The sequence below is a fragment of the Drosophila ananassae genome, chromosome XL (assembly GCF_017639315.1).
Source record: "Drosophila ananassae strain 14024-0371.13 chromosome XL, ASM1763931v2, whole genome shotgun sequence".
Lineage (NCBI taxonomy): Eukaryota > Metazoa > Arthropoda > Insecta > Diptera > Drosophilidae > Drosophila > Drosophila ananassae.
This window is the reverse complement of record NC_057931.1, coordinates 9,469,740-9,487,779: the sequence shown is the minus strand read 5'-3', so window position 1 is coordinate 9,487,779 and position 18,040 is coordinate 9,469,740. Positions and strand designations below refer to the sequence as shown.

At 37.7% G+C, this 18,040-nt stretch overlaps 2 protein-coding genes across 2 annotated transcripts; both read right to left on the bottom strand.

Moving 5' to 3' along the window:
• Positions 1-291: 291 nt before the first annotated feature.
• On the bottom strand, positions 292-6,442 carry LOC6504808 (putative mediator of RNA polymerase II transcription subunit 26). The gene is made up of 3 exons (XM_001966343.3): positions 6,097-6,442; positions 2,284-2,699; positions 292-2,215 (listed from the first exon to the last, which is right to left on the bottom strand). Exons 1-3 carry the CDS (start codon positions 6,115-6,117, stop codon positions 922-924), a joined length of 1,731 nt encoding a protein of 576 aa, XP_001966379.1. The 5' UTR covers positions 6,118-6,442; the 3' UTR covers positions 292-921.
• A 3,751-nt stretch (positions 6,443-10,193) lies between these two features.
• LOC6504807 (tyrosine-protein phosphatase non-receptor type 23) lies at positions 10,194-16,040 on the bottom strand. Its single transcript, XM_032453200.2, has 3 exons — positions 15,639-16,040; positions 12,224-12,594; positions 10,194-10,949 (listed from the first exon to the last, which is right to left on the bottom strand). Exons 1-3 carry the CDS (start codon positions 15,639-15,641, stop codon positions 10,271-10,273), a joined length of 1,053 nt encoding a protein of 350 aa, XP_032309091.1. The 5' UTR covers positions 15,642-16,040; the 3' UTR covers positions 10,194-10,270.
• Positions 16,041-18,040: the final 2,000 nt, after the last annotated feature.

The following is an 18,040-nucleotide window of genomic DNA, read 5'->3' as shown; positions in this document are numbered from 1 at the left end:
GCTTTCTTACACATTTTTTTTAATACAACTAATTGCATGTAAGCATGTGTTTTTTTTTTAAAAACCAAAAACTATTTAGTTACCACTTAGCACTGGAGTTATTTTTATGACTTTGGTGCGTGACTTCCTGTAGAGCTCTCCGAATAAAATAATTCCAAAGAGAAAGACTTTATTTTGATTTTTCAATATTATTTTTTTTTATAATTTTACTTTCGTTTTTAATCGTTATAAAAAATAAAAGTACAAGTAAGTAAATTCAAGAAGCACATTTTTTTCATTAAAGACTAAATATTGCACACATGATCAGCAGCAGCTTTATTTTCTTGGTTAACAATACAAAAAAACAACTCAAAGAAAACAAAACAAACAAAAAAAAGTACACATATATGTTAAAAATAAATGAAAAGCGAATGTGAACCTCTGTCCTCCACATGCCACATTCGATTCTCAAATGTGGCATGCTTTCCGGCGTTCCTATTTACACTGGCTATGGCCCGAAAGTAGGCAAGGATCTTGGACAGGAGTTTGGAATTTTGAGTTTTGGAAATGATATGGAAATGGAGCAAGTAACCCCTGCTCCTCAACCCACTTGGAATAAATACTAATGAAGGGATATATCTTTTTTTTTTAGGCACAAGAAGCAACCACAATTGTGTGTGAAGAGTTTAAGTTTAGGGGGGCTAAGTGGTTTTCACTAAAATCAGACTTCTTTTAATATAATCTTATTTAATTTTATTAAATTTAGAGACCTCTAGTTTTCTAGTTATGACAGAAATCAAATGTCACTTTAACGGACAGACGGACAAGCGGACAGAACCTTCTTTCTATAAAATCAAATATTGTGGCATACTTTTAGGATAACTTTCAGTAAAGTTAAGTGATCTGCAAAGCCCCCCTATTCCCCCAGAGTGTCTAGTCTTCTCAGCCCTCTAGCAATTGTGTCGTTTTGTATTCCACCGCAGAACCCATTTCGGCTCCCAGCTTCTCCCTCACATATTCCCTGATCTGCTGGAGTCGCTTATCCCCCCCACTGGCGCCACCGGACGGCTCTGGCTTGGCCGCCCTCTTCCCGGGCCTCATTTTCAGGGCATGGGCGTGGTAGTTGAAGGGGCGATCGCCCTCCGCCTGCGATTCTTCCTCCAAATTAACGACATGTTGCTCCTGTTCCTGGACATGTTGCTGGTGCTGATGCTGATGCTGTTGCTGTTGCTGGTAGGGATACGGATTGAAGATGACCTTTGTGTGTGTGGGTCGTGGATTGTTCTCCGTTATGGGTAGATTGTGTTCTGGTTCCACTTCCGGTTCCGGCTGCTGTTCCGGGGCAGTGGGTGGCTCTCCCTCCGGGACATAGATGGGCTGTTGCTGCTGCTGCTGCTGATGCTGATGATGTTGCTGCTGTTGGAGTTGCTGATGTTGCTCCGGTTCTGGCTGGGTCATGGCTATCAAGTAGAGCTGCGGCTGCTGTTGCAAGTGCGATTGCGGTTGTGCGTAGTAGAACTGAGTGGGTTGCTGGTAGTCCATGGGCGTATAGTACTGTTGCGGCTCGTACTGTGGCTGCTGTTGCAGTTGCTGCTGATGACGGCCCTTGTAGCTCTGGTAGACATCATCGATGGGGGCGTACTGTACGGGTTGCGGGGCATAGCTCACTTCGGGCTGGTAGGCCACGGGCTCGGGAGGACCGTATTGCTGGGGCTCCGGGACGTGTTGCTGATGCACTGGCTGATGCTGTTGCTGCTGTTGCTGCTGCTGCTGCTGCTGTTCGGCCTCTTGCAACAAGCTGAGATACTGGGCTGCCCGGATCTCCAGATACTGCTGGAGGAGGGTCTGCAAGTGGGCGGCATACTTGGCGGGTCCTGGTATCCGCAGGACTATCACTGGCTCCTGGTAGCCACCAGCCTCTGCCTCGTCTTGTGGCAAGTCGATTTGCGGCTGCTCAGGTGCCGTGTGCTGTGGCGCTTGAGTTTCGTAACTGGTTTGGGGTTTTAGTTCGTAGGAATAGGACGGCTCGATCGTAACACTCGTCACATGTTCATGGTTGTGTGGTTTCTGTGGCGAGTGGTGTTGCTGCTGGGGAGGTGGTGGTGGTGGTGCCTCCTCCAGCTCCTCTGGCAGTGGCTGTGGATGAGCAAAGCCCGAAGGAATATCATGCTGGGAATAGGGATAAAACATAAACTTGGGCGGGGTGTAATCGTAGCCAGGATGGGAGTAGCCGTAGCTGGAATGGAGAGAAGAAAACATATTATTAGAATCTATAATATTTTAGAAATAAACCTCCCAACTCACCCCAAATCTCCTTCAATAGTTCTCTTGCTGTTCTTTCCACCACTGGATGTGGAATTATCCCTCTCCACCTTGATCTTGATTTTGTTTCCGTGCAACTTGAATTGCTTGTCCAGTTCCTTAATAAATTCCAAGTCATCTGCTGGCAGATTCCCGAAACTCTCCGCCAAAGCTGGTGCTGATCCTGGAGCTTTCGTAGTGCTTCTAGTTCCCGATTTCGTGATCTTCACTCGTGGCTTGCTGGGCTTTGTGGTGGTGCCCCTACTGGTACTGGTGCTGGCTGCCACGGTGGTGGGGGTCTTGGTGGGTCGCTTTTTGAGAGTTGTTACCTTTTTGGGATAGCCACTGGAGCCTTTGGAGCCACTGGTCTCCGATTGGCTAAAACCATTGGCCAAGCACAGTAGAGCACTAAGAGTGCCCTGGAAAAGGAAATGGTTTTTAAAATTAATAAAATTTATGGGTATTTTATTAGTTGACTCTATAAGTCTAAATATTAAACATAAAGCCTCTATCTCTTAGGGTTCTGGAGTTATAAAGGAGGACAAAAGTTTGGAACAGCTTTCTTTAAACTTTCCCATGAGAATTTCTTTTTAATTAATGTTACCCCCTAAGTTGCAAAGTTTAAACCATAAAAATAATAGAGTTTGCAATGCAATGGATTGTGCAAATCCCCGGCTTTTGTTTCGGCTTTGGATCTTTGTTTGCTTTTGTTTATTTATTTCTTTAGGTTGGAGTCTCTCTTATTTTGGATTTTTTTGACTTTTTGGGGCTCAAGGTGACGAGGCAAAGACAAAAGGGGAGTCGGAGCACAAAGGCTGTGGGCCATCGCTTGGTCTCGATTTCGATTTCGATCTCAATATCGATCGTAAAGCCATCAAATATAAATACTTAACACACGTTGGGGTTTCACATTTGACATTTCATCAAGTAAGTTGTGTTGGTTTTGTAATTGAATCTCTTGTGGTGGCTCAGTCGAGTTTGTGTCTTGAGTCTTTCGTTTCGTTCGAGATGGTGACAGATAATGTTTATGGCTAATGGTTGCTGGCTATTCATCGATCAGATGCGTCAAATGAACGATTATCTGGGTGATGGTTCGATGGGTTATGGTCAATTAATATTTAATTTTTATTTAGTAAATAACTAAAGAATAAATTTAAAATATAAAGAGGATAAAGAGAGATTTTCAACAGGTTTTCTTTACAAATTTATGGTTTTAAAAGCCATCTATATAGTTTTTAAATTGCAGAGCACGCCTCTTGTTAAATAATTACTAATTGCCACACTAATCTAGTGGCATTAATTTTTGTGCAACACACTCACGCCTCTCCCATCGCAGATGTTCGGCATTTAAATTCGCGTATCTGTCGGATAGTTAACTTTTAATTGCATTTTGTCACTCAATTAAATTAAAGAGAGTGTGTGTGTGTTTGGGTTTTAAACCAAAAATAAAAAATAAATAAAGTAAAACTGGGACACTGTGTCAAGTCATTTTAATAGTCGTTGTCGGCTCATGTTGCTTATGTAGCAGGAAGACTTTTTCGGCGGACTTGCCACACAACCACCACCAGCACCACCAGCAACAAAGCACAAAAATTTTTGTCAAATGTGCTTTTTGCTGTGGGATCCGAAACAGAAGAGTTGCCGTTTTACTTTTTTTTTTTTTTTTACTGTTTTTTGAGCAAAAGTTATATAAGCAACTAGTTGGATCTGTCTGTTTTTTTTCGCATTGATTTATCTCTGCCAACTATTTTGAGTAATAATTTAGTTTAATTGCATCAGTCGGTTGCCTTTCACTTGGGTCACTAAATTATTACTAATATATATCATAACAGAATGCAATTGATTGGCATTTTTTGAAGCCAAGATTCTGCTAATGAACTTTCTAGACCAATAATTAAATAAAAATTAAAAAAGAAAACCAAAAATAGTAACAACTTGGGGCAAATGAACGTCACGCAACGCGTGCAAATTAGTTGCTTTTTTTTCTCAGTCTGTTTTTTTTTGGCTTATTGTTTTTTTTTTTTTTTTTCAGTCTTTGATGTTGCTGCTTGACTTTCATTGTTGCATCATCCGCATCACAGCAACAGCACCAGCAGCAACATCAAAGCACAACAATAAAATGTAAATTAGACAGCTACTGATTATCCTGCCAGTGGCCTGCCTTTTTCATTTTTTTTTTTGGTTTTTCAGGCACTTTGGCATTTTGTAAGCCACCTTTCTTCTATTTTTCTAGTCGCCAGTGTAATAACTTTATGTAACCACACGAGGGGCACAAAGCCACAAAACAAGTTCTGGTTTCTCCGCTCGAGTTTTCCCCCACAAAACAGTGCAAGAAAAATGTGGGAGTTTTAAGAGAAATAGTGGGGGTTTATATATTCTTAGGGGCTTAGGGGAAATATTTTTAAAGGAATAAATAGTAGAATAGTATGCGATTTTTTGGATAAATAAATTTTATAAGGTAGGTTACTTTAATCTTCAAAACTAAGAGACAAAATGCATAATTTTGATAAAGAAAAGAATAAAATAAATACTACTAGATCTTGAAATATTATCATAAACTATTAAAAAGTCAGAAAATATGTCTAAAATAGACTGAAACCCTTAAAACAGGGTCATTAATTTATTTACTTAATGATTGCTTCATAGCTTCTAATAGTTTTATATTTAAATTAATTTTTTTCTATAAATTAGTTCCTCTTTTGGTTGCAAAATTGCTTTAAAATATACCAGAACTGCTTTGAAAATTTCGAAAAACTAGCAAAAATAAACAAATAATTATTTTAGCCTTAAAAATATCAATAAAAATTGATTAATTAATAACGTTTAAATAGTTTTAATAATTGGGGTTAGAAATAAACAATTTTAATGATGTTGTCTGACTAATTAGTGGTGTTTTAAGTTTAAAATATATTTTAAGTAGAGGTTATAAATGCTCTAGATAATTTTGACAAGGAAATAAATGAATAAGGTAACAATAAAATGTGTAACAATAAACATAAACATGAACATTTATATAGAGATAGTTTTTTTACAAAGATAACTTTTCTTTAAAAGTTTATTAAGAAATGCTTCTAACTATTTTTGAATAATCTTGTAAGCAAATTAGATTTTTCCCCAGTGCTTTAATCAACATAAGCGGATGTCTCTTGCATTTTTCAAACCAGAACAAAAACCAAAGCGCCCTGTCTGTAAACTACTTACAAGATCAAGTTATAATAGGAAACCCCTAAGGGGGGGCTTGAGACTTAACCAACCCCGTCCAATTAGCAGACGATAAGCGGATAAAAATGCCAGATAGCCCACCAGGTGATTGATGATTACAAAAAAAATAAAATAAAATAAAGAAAAACTAGAAATATAAACTTGCAACAGGAAAAGTAAAAGGGGCAAGGGCAGGGTCTGGCGTTGGAAGGGCAGTCGAGCGTCAAGGAGGTCAAGATTTTCAGGTTTACATGCTGTTTTTTTTTTGGGGGGGGAATCTTTCCGGGGTTCATTGCATTCGGGCATCCAACACTCTACCCTGGGGGTTGAGTGAACCCCACATTGCAATCTGCAATCTGCAATCTGCAATCTGCAATGTGCAATGTGCAACATAAAGCCAGCAACTTGCAACAGCTTTCCCAGCTGACCAAGCCGGCTAGGCAACTGCGCCGCCACTTGAATGCAAATTAATTTGTCAGCCAGTTTTGCACAATTTTTTTTTTTTTGTGGGAGTTTTTTTTACTTTATGGAGGGGGAGTGGGTGGAATGATTTCCGTATTTTTTTTACATTTTTATTTTATTTATTTTTCGCTTTTAGAGATTGTGCAATCTTACCAAAATCAAAGCTAATCTCATGATGTGAGCACACTACTGGTTTTCAGATAAAAAATATTAATTTCTTTCAAACACTTGTTTTGTTATTTATTTTATTTTTTTTTTTTTTGAGGAAAAGTCTTTTTATAGTATTTTGGCACAACAACAAAAAAAATAATAAAAAAACACTAGAAATTATTTTTAAAATAAATCACAAGAGTTATGGATTAGCCGTTTTTTTTCGAGAGGGAGGGTTTATGGTTTTTTGGTGTTTTTTAAATTATTTAGAAAATGGATCGGAGGAGCGATGTCGGCGTTCAAAAGTCGCGCCTCTTACTGCGGATGGCGCTGACGATGTTCGCGGTTTTTATATGGCGACCAGCAGCAACACCCCGACTACACCAGCAACACTAACAACAGCAACATCAAAGACAACAGCAACATCAACAACTTGGTCTTCGGGTTGCATCAAAATTGAATCGGATTTTCAGTCTCAGATTCGTAAACGAAGTTGTAGTTTTTCGTTGATTTTTTTTTACTCTTTTTCTTTAAAGAAGAAGCTAAAGCTTAAAACTAAAACTAAAGACTAAAGTTTAAAAGAAAAAAATAGAGTTTTTTGCGGAACGACCAATGACACAGCACGTAGCACGTAGTTGTATCTGTATCTGTATCTGTGTTTATTGTCTCGCCATCTGAGAGATATACGGAGGCATAACTGAAGGTGTAGGTTGCCTGGGACGGCCCAAAAAAAAAAAAAAACAGTAAACAAACTGCTACAGATACTTGCAACTCAGATACAAAGATATAGGATTTTTTTGCATTTTCTTTCTTAATTTTTTTTTTTGCCAAAAAGGGAAGTGTTGGCTAAGGAAAGTTTGTTTTTGATTTGAAAATTGTTTAAGGAAATGGTTAAAAATAAGGTTTTATTTATTTGTTTTATAATCTTATTTAACAGAAATATATACAATTTTCCCCATAAACTTGAAAATAAGAACAGGAAACTCAAAAAATACTTGATATAAAGAACTCTTATATCGCTCTTAACTCTCAGGAACCCTAGAAAAAAATCACTTTTTAATAATTTCAAAAATCTCTATAGATTTAAAATGCACTTTGTTGAGCATTGTTTATCAATATCGATTTCACACGATGAGAATTATTTATGAAACGACCTTGTGCTGCCATGGGAGAGCTACCTTTCACAAAAGGGCTTCGAAAAACCTTTCGAATTTCTTCAAGAGACAAGTTTTAAATTTTTCTAGTTCAAGTTCAAAGTCATAAAGACAAAAAATGAAAAAAAATTGGCGTAACTTTTGAAAATGACAAAAGGTATATGAATGTATATATATTTTTGTTCCAACATTTACTGGGATGTCCGATGTTGAGTCCGATTCCAGTATTTTTTTTTTTTTTGCCTTTCATTTTGAGTGAATAGATTTAATGGCTGGGCTGGCTTTTGTGTGTTTGCTGGGCGATGTTGTTGTGGGTTTCATTATAATGGAGCCACCACACAGATCCAATCGAAACCGAAACAGAAACACAAAAATTTGCATGAAAACAATTGCAGATTGCAGAGCACATCCCAGATCCCAGGGAGGTAGGGGGACTTGTGTCGGAGTGAGAGTAGTTTAATTGGCGCATTAACTTGTCTTCGGTCTTGGGCTTGGCTTGGCTTAGCTTGGCTTGGCCCACAAGCCATGGTTTAAGCCAAAAAAGCCACGGCAGAGAGAGAAGAAATGGCATAACAAGAGTTTCAAACTCATTTTGTAAGACGTTTTGTCACAAAAAAATAAAAAACCGATAAAAACCTGGAGATAACTTTAAAACACATTCGTAATAGTAATTTCAAAGACTGTCTCTGCAGGGTATCCTGGTATTCGTTTCGATTAGACTCACTTTTCGCCTTGATCGTAGAAATAAAAGCAATTGCCAGCAAGTTTGTCGATCTTTTGTGCTCTCATAACCCACAGACTTTCAATCAGATATAAGCAGATATATATAGGTTTATAAAGATATATGTATATAGCTGGCCATTCAATGCAACAATAACCCAAAACGAATCGAAGAGGCAGCTCAGCAAATAGACATCCATTTCACAATCTGGAAGCCTCAACCTTAGTTCATTGTCCAAAAAATGACAGACTCTTCAGAGCTGCAACAATGTCACTTGGTCGGCAGCATGACTGCTTTATTATTATTATTATTATAATTATTATTATTTTTATTTATTATTAGAAGGCTTAAAGCCAACGTTTTTTGGTATGAAAGGGCTGGCCGTGGGCCGGCACAAAAGGGTCAGATTTATGGCACAAAGTTGACACAAACTGGAGCTTCGTAGATGACCCGAGAAGAAGGTCACTGGCCTGGCTTAGACTTTCCGTTTTTAAATCTTTAGGCTTAAGTAGACTTTTTTTTTTAAGTGCACCGGAATTTATTTTGCAGCCAGGAAGCATCAGGTAGCATCACACCCTTTAAGTCGGGGCAGGGCATCTCTCTTCCTCACTCCCAGCATACTTAATGGGTGACAAACAATGCAGCAATTTTGTGGCAATTTGCCTGTGGCAGCTTCATTAACAGCCATGAGATGGCCGAAACGCAACACAATCAGTACACAGCTTCGTTATAGTAGTGATGATGTTGCCACTGCCACACAGGCAACACAAAAGCAACACACAAGCAACACACAAGCAACTCACAAACAACAACCATTACATTTTTGCAGCATCTTTGCTTCCTACTTGCATAAATCTTCACCAGTCGTCTGGCTTTTGGATTTCTGTATATTTTTTTTTTTGATATTTTTTTGTTTGAATTTGGATTTGGAGGCTGCTGCATCTTCAGTGAGGCACACTGCCACACAAATCATAATTTTTGTGGCCACTCGTCGCAGTGGCATCGTAATTGTTTGCTATTGCTGGCTGTTTGGTTTATGGTCGCGATTACGTGAGCAACATCAAAGCTATATATACCAACTGTGTATACTATATACCCGATAGATTCGAGTCGAGCTCATTGACAAAGTCACATATTGCACATTTGATTCGATTGGCTTCGCTTTTGGCCTGGCTCTAAATGGAGAGCCACTGCAGAGCCACCATGAGATGAGGCGCCGGAGATTGGCCACCAAAGATGCTACTGCCTGGCTTGGTTATGTGATCTGGCCGGGGGGGTTTTTGGCGGTCGAGGAAGCTGCTATTTGGTGGAAGAGACTTTAAAGGTTTTTCTTTGGTTTTAAAAGATGGTATTTTAAGAAAAATATTCTTGGTTTTTTAAGGGTTTTAGTCTCTTGGAGGCTTTTGGTGGTTATTTATTAATCAATTATTTATTTATTCGATAAGATTCGATATTATTCAGTAATATTCAATAAGTTACTAAGATATATGCGTTTTTATTCAAAAAGATTCTATAATATTCGATATTTTATGATGAGATTCGATACTATTTAAAAAGATTCGATATTATTCGATAATATTTCGATAACAATATCAAAATTAATCGATAAGATCAAAGTATACTTTCGATATTAGTCTTAAGATTCGATATTATTCGATAAACTCAAACGATGTATTCGATATTATTCTTTGTAATCGTTAATATTGAAAGATATTTGATATTTATATTTAAGTTTATAGTATTTCTAAGAATATTAAAATCAAAAACTATATTTTGAATAAAAAATTTTAAGAAATGTGATAAAGAAACTGTTTTGAACTTCAGATCCTAAAAACTCCTACTTTTGTGAAATAGTTTTCTGAATATGATGAATAATACGGCTAAAATTAGTGTTAAAACTAAAATACTCACAATATTTTGTTAAAATTTCTATAAAAACCTCAAAAAACCCCTGAAGACCTTCCCACAAATGATACCCTCTCATAAAACAGTCTTGCAATTCCTGAAACCCAACCATATTTGTCAAATCAAAACAGCTTTGAAGTTAACAAGATGATTGGCTACTTAGCCCAGTTTAATTAATCGCAGATGCGGTTAAACATACATATTAAATATTAACACCAGCTGCCTTGCTTAACCTGATTTTCGGATATCTTCGATCAAAGAAATGCTCTGTAATTAATCCCAGCAGTGTGTGGCAATAGAAACCCACTTATTTTTGCTGCAATAAATATTCGTTTTAATATATTTCGTAATAAAATAAAAAAATATTAAACTAAACAAAATAAAAAATGTAAAAAAACTAAACATTTTCGTTCAAAGGTCTCAGAGCTTTCTTCACAACTCTCGTTCGGTTGACATCCTGGGCATCCTTCGAGGGGTCCTTCGAGTCCCTCTTGAACAGTCTCAGATGTGGCGGAGCCGGATACGCCAAAGTCTGTCGATGGATGGGCCGGAAACCCCCCGCACTTCCGGTCTCTCCCCTCTGCTCCCTTGTCAGTCGTATCACTTCCCAGCTCGGGATATACGAGTCCAGTAGCGACTTGGAATTCCGTCCGGCGAACAAGTCCGGTGTCGGATCCGGCTGTGAGGGACGGAAGGATGAGGCGGGCCGGCGGGTCGTAATGCTGACGAAACTGGGGGGATAGGGCAGGGGTATGCGGGGTCCGTTGGCGTAGTGTCGTTGCGGGGGCGTGGCCGGGGCGTAGGCGAACTGTTTGGACTGTTGCACCACCAGGGGAGTGGCAGCCGGCACTTTGGAGGGTCTTCCCTGGGTGAAACCGTAAATAAACGGTGGCCTTCCGCTGCCCGGAGGTGGCAGGGGGCGTGGCACTGGCAGGGGCAGAGCATTACTTGCCACATATGGAACACTCTTTAAGCCAAATTCCAGATCATAAGGCACTATTGGCTTCAGAAATCGATTCGCCACAGTACTTGTGGCAGTCGTAGGCGTTGCAACAGTGGGCGTGGCAGTGGGACCCCTAAAAAACAGTAAAAATAAAAAAAAGAAATTGTTAAAATTAAGTTAAAAAAGGGAATAATAGCCAACCATTTGTCGGAAGCCAATGGGCATTGATTGTAAGTGAAAATAAACGAGCATTATTTCAACACTTTTATTTCGCAGCCACTAACTAATCGCAACTACTAACTAGTTTAGTCATCAGTCATTAGTCGGTTGAAAGCTGGAATCGAATGGAATGGGGCATGGAAGGCATGATTAGTCCATTTCTTCCAGTATTTTAAGTTTCATTTCCATTTCCATTTCCGATTCCCCAAGCGCTAATTTGCACGTCAATCGAACGGCCAATCAAGTCGATCATTAGGGGCTCTTTGCATATCAATCAGGGCATCCTGATAATCGCTATTAGCTTTTCACTCAGCAGGGCTTACTGAGCGGGTTAAGTTGTGTTTCTCATGTTAGACGGCGACTTTTAATCAAGAGTGTAGGTAAAGTATAAGCCTTACAACAGCATACCTAACAAATAACTTTTAAATAATATAAACAAAAGATCTTCAAGTTTTTATGAATTAGATATTGAAATATATTAGTTTCAAAAAGACAGTAGGAGGTTTGACCTCTGAAGTTTATAAAGATTTTTCTAATTTTTTAATGGCATTCATAAGACTCTTTTCAATCGAAAAGAAATGTTTAAAATATTATTGAACTATTATTTAAATTTTAAAAAATAGACTGAAGAACTCTACAAATCTTTTTAAAAAATGGAAAAAATGGTTTGAAGTTGAAAAAAAAGAAAAGCTTACTCCAAAGCTTTTATGTATAGCTTTTATTTATGCTTTAAACCAAGTTTTAAGTATTTTAGAAAGTTTCAAGTTCGAAACTATGTTTAAAAGAATTTTTCTGAAACCAAACTGGCTTTTACTCCAAGCTTAATAAATAAATAAAATTAGTTAGAGTCTAAATTATATTCCAAAGGAGTTTAAAAGTCAAAGAAGTAGTTTTAAAGAGTTTAAAGTTAAGGAAGAAGTATCAAACTTATTTAAAATCTTTAACTTATATATTTCTGTTCAAAATAAGTCTATATCTTAACTTTCTTCCAAGCTCTTTAACTTTTATGTTTTTGAAACCCAAGTTCGTGTTCCAAGTCTTTTGTTTTCATGGAGCTTTCATAAAAGTTTATTGAGCTTAGAGTCAAGCCATGTTTGGAAACTTGATAAAAGCTCTTAAAAGCTAAATTCAAACAATTATTTTTGAAAAAAATACCAGAAAAGCTTAAAGTTTTCAAGAAATACTCACACGTAAAGCACCCCTGGCAGGTGGGCGGGAAAGGCGTAGCCGGCACTTAGCTGCTGATGCTGCCGCTGCAGCTGCCGCAGCTCCTCCAGCTGGCGCTCCCTCTCCCTCTCCCGCTCTCGCAGAGCGGCGTCCTGAACGTAGCTGGGCGGCAGACTGGCCGCCACATCCGGTCGCCATTCGTAGTGATTCGGCAGGAGGGGCGGTCGGTTGAGGTCCTGCAAGTGCAACTGATGCTGCTGCTGTTCCTGTTCTCTTTCCAAGTCCTCCAGTCGCAGGGGCAGTGGGGAGCGGTCATCATCGTAGCCAGGAGGTGTCAGGACAGCCTGGACATTGGCCAGAGCCAGGACTAAGAGGAGTAATTGAGGTTGAAACTGAAAAAAAGGTTTAAAAGGTTAATAGTATTTTTATACCCTTGCAGAGGGTATTATAATTTTGGTCAAAAGTGTGCAACGCAGTGAAGGAGACATCTCCGACCCTATAAAGTATATATATTCTTGATCAGGATCACCTCCTGAGTCGATATAAGCATGTCCGTCTGTCCGTCTGTCCGTCTGTCCGTCTGTCCGTCTGTCTGTCTGTCTGTCTGTCCGTCTGTCTGTCTGTCCGTCTGTCTGTCTGTTTCTACGCAAACTAGTCTCTCAGTTTTAAAGCTATCGAGTTGAAACTTTGCACACACCCTTCTTTCCTTTGCAGGTAGTACATAAGTCGGAACGGCCGGGATCGGTCGACTATATCCTATAGCTGCCATATAACTGATTGATCGGAAATGGCATAACTTCGTTGTTTTTCAAGTTAGAAGGTTGGGACTTTCTATGGATTCTTATTTGGTCCAACTTATACGATCTGCCAAATTTCATAAAGATCGGTCGACTATATCCTATAGCTGCCATATAACTGATTGATCGGAAATGGCATAACTTCGTTGTTTTTCAAGTTAGAAGGATGGGATTTTCAATGTATGCTTCTTTGGTCAAAATAATTCGACATGCCAAATTTCATAAGGATCGGCCGACTATATACGATCCGCTGTATATCTAATAATATAGATGCGTGGCGCCACCTATCGGACTGCGACTGAACTGCAAGGGTATATAAACTTCGGCTCCGCCCGAAGTTAGCTTTCCTTTCTTGTTTTTTATTTTTTTTGCCTCAAAAGACTTGACCAAACTGCCTTTTACCAAAAATGTGGCAACCCTTCCATCTTTTGTTATCAATTTCCGTTTAAAAACTAAGCCAAATTATTGTTTAACAAAATTAATTTTAAACTCCATTGGTATGCGACCTTGTGGCCTGAAAATTTGCAAGTGTATTCCCAGTTTCTTTATTTTTTGTTCACTTTCGGTTAGTGAAAGGTTTTTGGTTTTATTTTTTATCCATCTATATATTTTTTAACGCCTTTCGCTGCTTGTGGCTGTTGCGGCCACGCCCCTCGGCGCCTATTGATGCGTTTAATTGAGTCTGACTATTTTTTTTCCTGTTGAGATTTTTTAATTTAGCACAAAATTGCAAAAGGGCGTTGATTTTTTAGTGATTCCCCTTGTTCCCTTTTCTTCTTAAGTTTATTTTTTTTTAAGATAAAAATCTGTTTTTAAGGCGAGACATATTAAGTGTGAAATTTTTGTGCAGGCCAAGCCTGTGGGTGGGTTTTGGTTTTGTATTTTTTGGTTGGATTTCTTAAAAGCGATTACTTTTTGGTTGAAAACGAAAAGCGAAGCGCAGTGATCCACCTGCTGGTGAAGGCCGCGCGCACCGCGCCACTGATAAGCCTCCGGCAGAGTAGCCTTTCTAAAAAAAACCAACACTAATATATACACTACTAGTTGGGTATTTTATTTTTATTTTTTATAGAGTGCTGCAGAGAAAAATCTCTGACCAAACAACTTATGAGCATTTGTCACGCAAAGGTGATGCCAAAAAGAAGCATTCCATGAGATGTTGCAACGAAAACTAGTTGCAGTTAGCAAAAGTCTATTGCGTGCCCCAGTTTATCACTGGTTTTTGGGATTTCTGCAAAATGATTTGATGTTTTATTTTTGTAGTTTTTGTATCGTCTAATGATCCCAACCGGGTCAAATGACATAAGACGATGCAAATGCAGCTTGATTGATGATTGAAGACGGCGCTAATGGAGTGCGCATCGTTAACACGCGTAATTTGCGCCTTAACATGAGCTTTAAAGTTAAAACTTAAAGTAAAAACTAAAAAAAAAAAGACTCAAAACCTTAAGAAATAAAAAATAACATGATGAGACGACCACACAATGTGTGAACAAAGGCAACAGGCGGATTAGAAAAAAAATATTGGAGGGAAAAAACAAAAGACTTAAGACACAAACTTGCCAGAGGGCCAATAAGTCAACTTCAATCAGTGACAAATGCAATGGTCAAGTTTACGAGTTTAAAGTGTGAATTCTAGGACAATGTCAAGATGGGTGTAAGATATACATATTTAATACATATACTAACTAAAAATATTATTTAAATATTAATTCCTAAGCTTCTTGTCTTTTAATCCCTTTTTAAAAACCAAATACAATTTCTCTTTCATTTTTTATATATTTATATCACCTGCCTCACCCTAAAAACTTTCTCCGCCCTTTTGTTTTTTTGGACAAATAATAAAAATAATACCCTTTCTATATATTTTTGATCTTTTTTCGATCGTTGACATATCATCAATCAACTCACAGACCATGAAATTGTCTCATTAAAGCCACTTTGTTTTCAAACATCTCACTCGCCACTCACTTACATAGTTTCTGGCTTAGTATTTAATTATCATTGGCTTTGCTTCTTCATTTTTTTTGTCAATTTAAGTTGTGTAATATTTAACTTTAACCTCTGTTTAGATTTTAATTAATTAAAGTTTTGATTTTTTTGAGAAATATTTGGTTCAATGGCATGGAAAATGTTGATTAAATTGGGGCATCTTTAGGTTTAGGTTTTGTTGATTAGATCAAGGTGTTTTTAAATGGTTTTTTAATTAGATATTGGGGGGTTTTAATATTAGTTTTTATATTAATTATCTTCAAATAGACTTCCGATTTGTGTTTAGGTTTTGTTTTAGTTCTTTGTTCTTTTGAAAATGTCAGAAAAATAATAAACTTTAAAAGCGAAGAGTTCTATTAGGAATTTAAGTATTTAAAAGATAATTATCTAAAAATATTTAAGGTTTATAAAATAAGATCTTAATCCTTTTTTATTAGAATTGGCACAATAGACATCCTTTAAAATCCTCTCCCTCATTACTATTTTAAAACCTAATTATTTTTCAATTTTTAATTATTTTTTTAATCATTTTTGTTTTAATATCCTTTCATTTCCCTCTCAAAAACTCCCATGTAATGTCCACCATTTATCCATTTGAATTTGCTTTCCTTTCCGTTTATTTTTTAGTGGCCATCTGGCATACGCACCATGACTCTGAGTTTTAGTTTTTATTTATTTTTTTTTTGTGGACTAGTATCCCGTTAATGGTCTCCTCCGCTGATGATGATAATAATAAAGCCGAAATTGATGATGATGAGCCTGGTAGACCGCCTTGATCCGATCACTCCTTCGAGCCACCAACCAGCACCGACAACATTCACTTGAATTTTTGGTTTTATGCGAAAAATATATATATATTTTTTTTGCCAAAAAAAAATACACAAAAAAAATAAACCAAAAAAAATAAATAGTTAAACACCCGAATTAAAGTCCAAAACTAAGAGTTTAACCGAAAACGGAAAACTTTAAAACAGAATATAAAAAAATAAATGGAAAAACTAAACCGAACCGAGCGTGTGACGAGCTGTAAGTCGAATGCAATGGCGCGAAGCTCTGACACGGTGTTTTATACTGGAAGTTGGCCACCGAAATTCTCTCTAACACCAGACCCGGGCCCAACAGACATGGACTCTGTATCTGATAGATATTTTGGAGGTATAGTAACTGAGAGATGCAGATGAGCGAGGATCGGACAAAGCAGCGTCGATTCGTTACGTTTGGATTGGATTGAATCCGTTTAGAGCTATGGCAATTAATTGAAAAGGAAAGTAAACTCCAAATTGAAATCATTTCAAACTCAATCAGCACCGCCCAAAAAGCCAAGCCAACAAAAGGCTAATTTACGCGCTTTAAAGTGTTATAACAACATCGAAACAAGTGAAGTTCAACTAAGAAATCACAAAAAAAAAAAACAAAAATAACATAACCATTAATCGAGTTGTAGTTTTTCTTGTGAATTTTTTGTTTAAATTTCGAGCATCGATAACCGCTCATTTCCGCTCTCGCTCCTTAGAAACACAAATTCATGGCAAGTGCCGGGGTCGGCCCCAGACTGACCGTCATCCAAATCCCATTACTAGGGATTCACCGCCATGGGGCGTCTTCGGTTCAACCTCATCATGATCATGCCACACATATCTGAGGAGTCATCATCATCATCATCGCGTCGTTGGCGGTGCATCGACTCTGATTGAAAGTGAATTGTGGCACTCAGTGTCGGAGTTGGAGGCTGAAGCTGGAGCCGGTGCTAGTACTAGTGCCCCAATGGTATTGGCCCTCTTGGGAGATACTCTTTAAAAGATTAGGGGTATATTGGTTGGGATATTAAAGTGGGTATAGGTAGAGGTTATAGGTATAGGTGGTTAGGAAAGGTTTGTTTTCTAAGCTTCTCTTAACTCTTAAGGCTCTCATTTCTTAGATCTTATAACATAATTTATTATAAATACCATATCTTATATCTATTATAATTTTTTCATCTTCTTTTCAGAAGATTAGTTTGAATTGAACTTTATAAAAAATATGAAATAAAAACTCTTGTAAATGTTTATAAGCTTTCAGGTAAGTGATTTGTGATTATACTTTCTTGATTTATATAATAAATCGATAAATATCGATAATATAATTGATATTATAAGAAACTCAAGAGAATAAATCGTGTAAATACTATCGTATATCGATGGAAAACCCAGATCAAACCTGGTATAAAAATAAATAAATCGATAAAAATCGATACATAATAAAAGTAATAATGAAACCCAAAAAAAAAAATCGAATTATAAAAGATCCATAAAGAGTATTTAGAGTTCCCCAAGTTTGTGTTGAAAACCCAGAAAGATCAAAAGGCCCTTTGGCCATTTGCTCCACTTAAGTGCGGCAAGTGAAAGATGTGTAGTTGAGACCGAGACCGAGGCCCCTCCCTATCGAGTGAAGGTAATGAAAGCTCCGATTTCGATTAAAGCCAGTTAATGCCAAATGAATTTGTCAAATTGTGACAATTAGGTGTAGACAGGAGGGATGGAATGGCTTGCAGCTCTCTGACGCAATCACCAAGGTTGGGTTGGATTGCTTTTTTCTCGACTTTAAGTGAACACTTTGTCCGTTTGTCCGTCTGTCCGTTGTCCGTCCAAGACCAAGACCTCAAGCCCTAACCATGTGTTATGTGTTACATGTTTATGTACTAAGTCTTTCTCTGTTCCGGTTGGACTTTCACGCCAAAAAGCAAAAAAAAAAACACACAAAAAGATAAAGTCTAAACAATGGCACTGCATTCTGTGTCCGACAGTTTGGGGCGCGACCTTGTTGGATTCCAAAATGTGTGTTTACTTTATGTATTTTGTTGTTTTATTTTCTTTATTTTTGTTTTTTTTGTCGCCTGGCAAATAAACAATCCAGATTCGGTAACCAGGTTGACCATTCGGTTGGGTCATCTTGCTGTGAAAAAAAACGAAAGGTGCAAATGCTGTTGAAGAACCGACGCCCCCGAATTGTGTCAACTCATGTGGCATTATGTAAATGAAACCCCAATGAGTTCAACCTTTCGAGGGTTACC

Bases quoted from the DNA above. Each gene is read 5' to 3' on its own strand.
- LOC6504808 (XM_001966343.3), bottom strand. From the start codon at position 6,117: ATGAGATTAGCTTTGATTTTG. The intron at 2,700-6,096 runs GTAAGATTGCAC...TTCCTTTTCCAG, and splicing joins TGAGATTAGCTTTGATTTTG to GGCACTCTTAGTGCTCTACT. The intron at 2,216-2,283 runs GTGAGTTGGGAG...TCTCCATTCCAG, and splicing joins ACTATTGAAGGAGATTTGGG to CTACGGCTACTCCCATCCTG.
- LOC6504807 (XM_032453200.2), bottom strand. The intron at 10,950-12,223 runs GTGAGTATTTCT...ACTGTTTTTTAG, and splicing joins CTGCCAGGGGTGCTTTACGT to GGGTCCCACTGCCACGCCCA.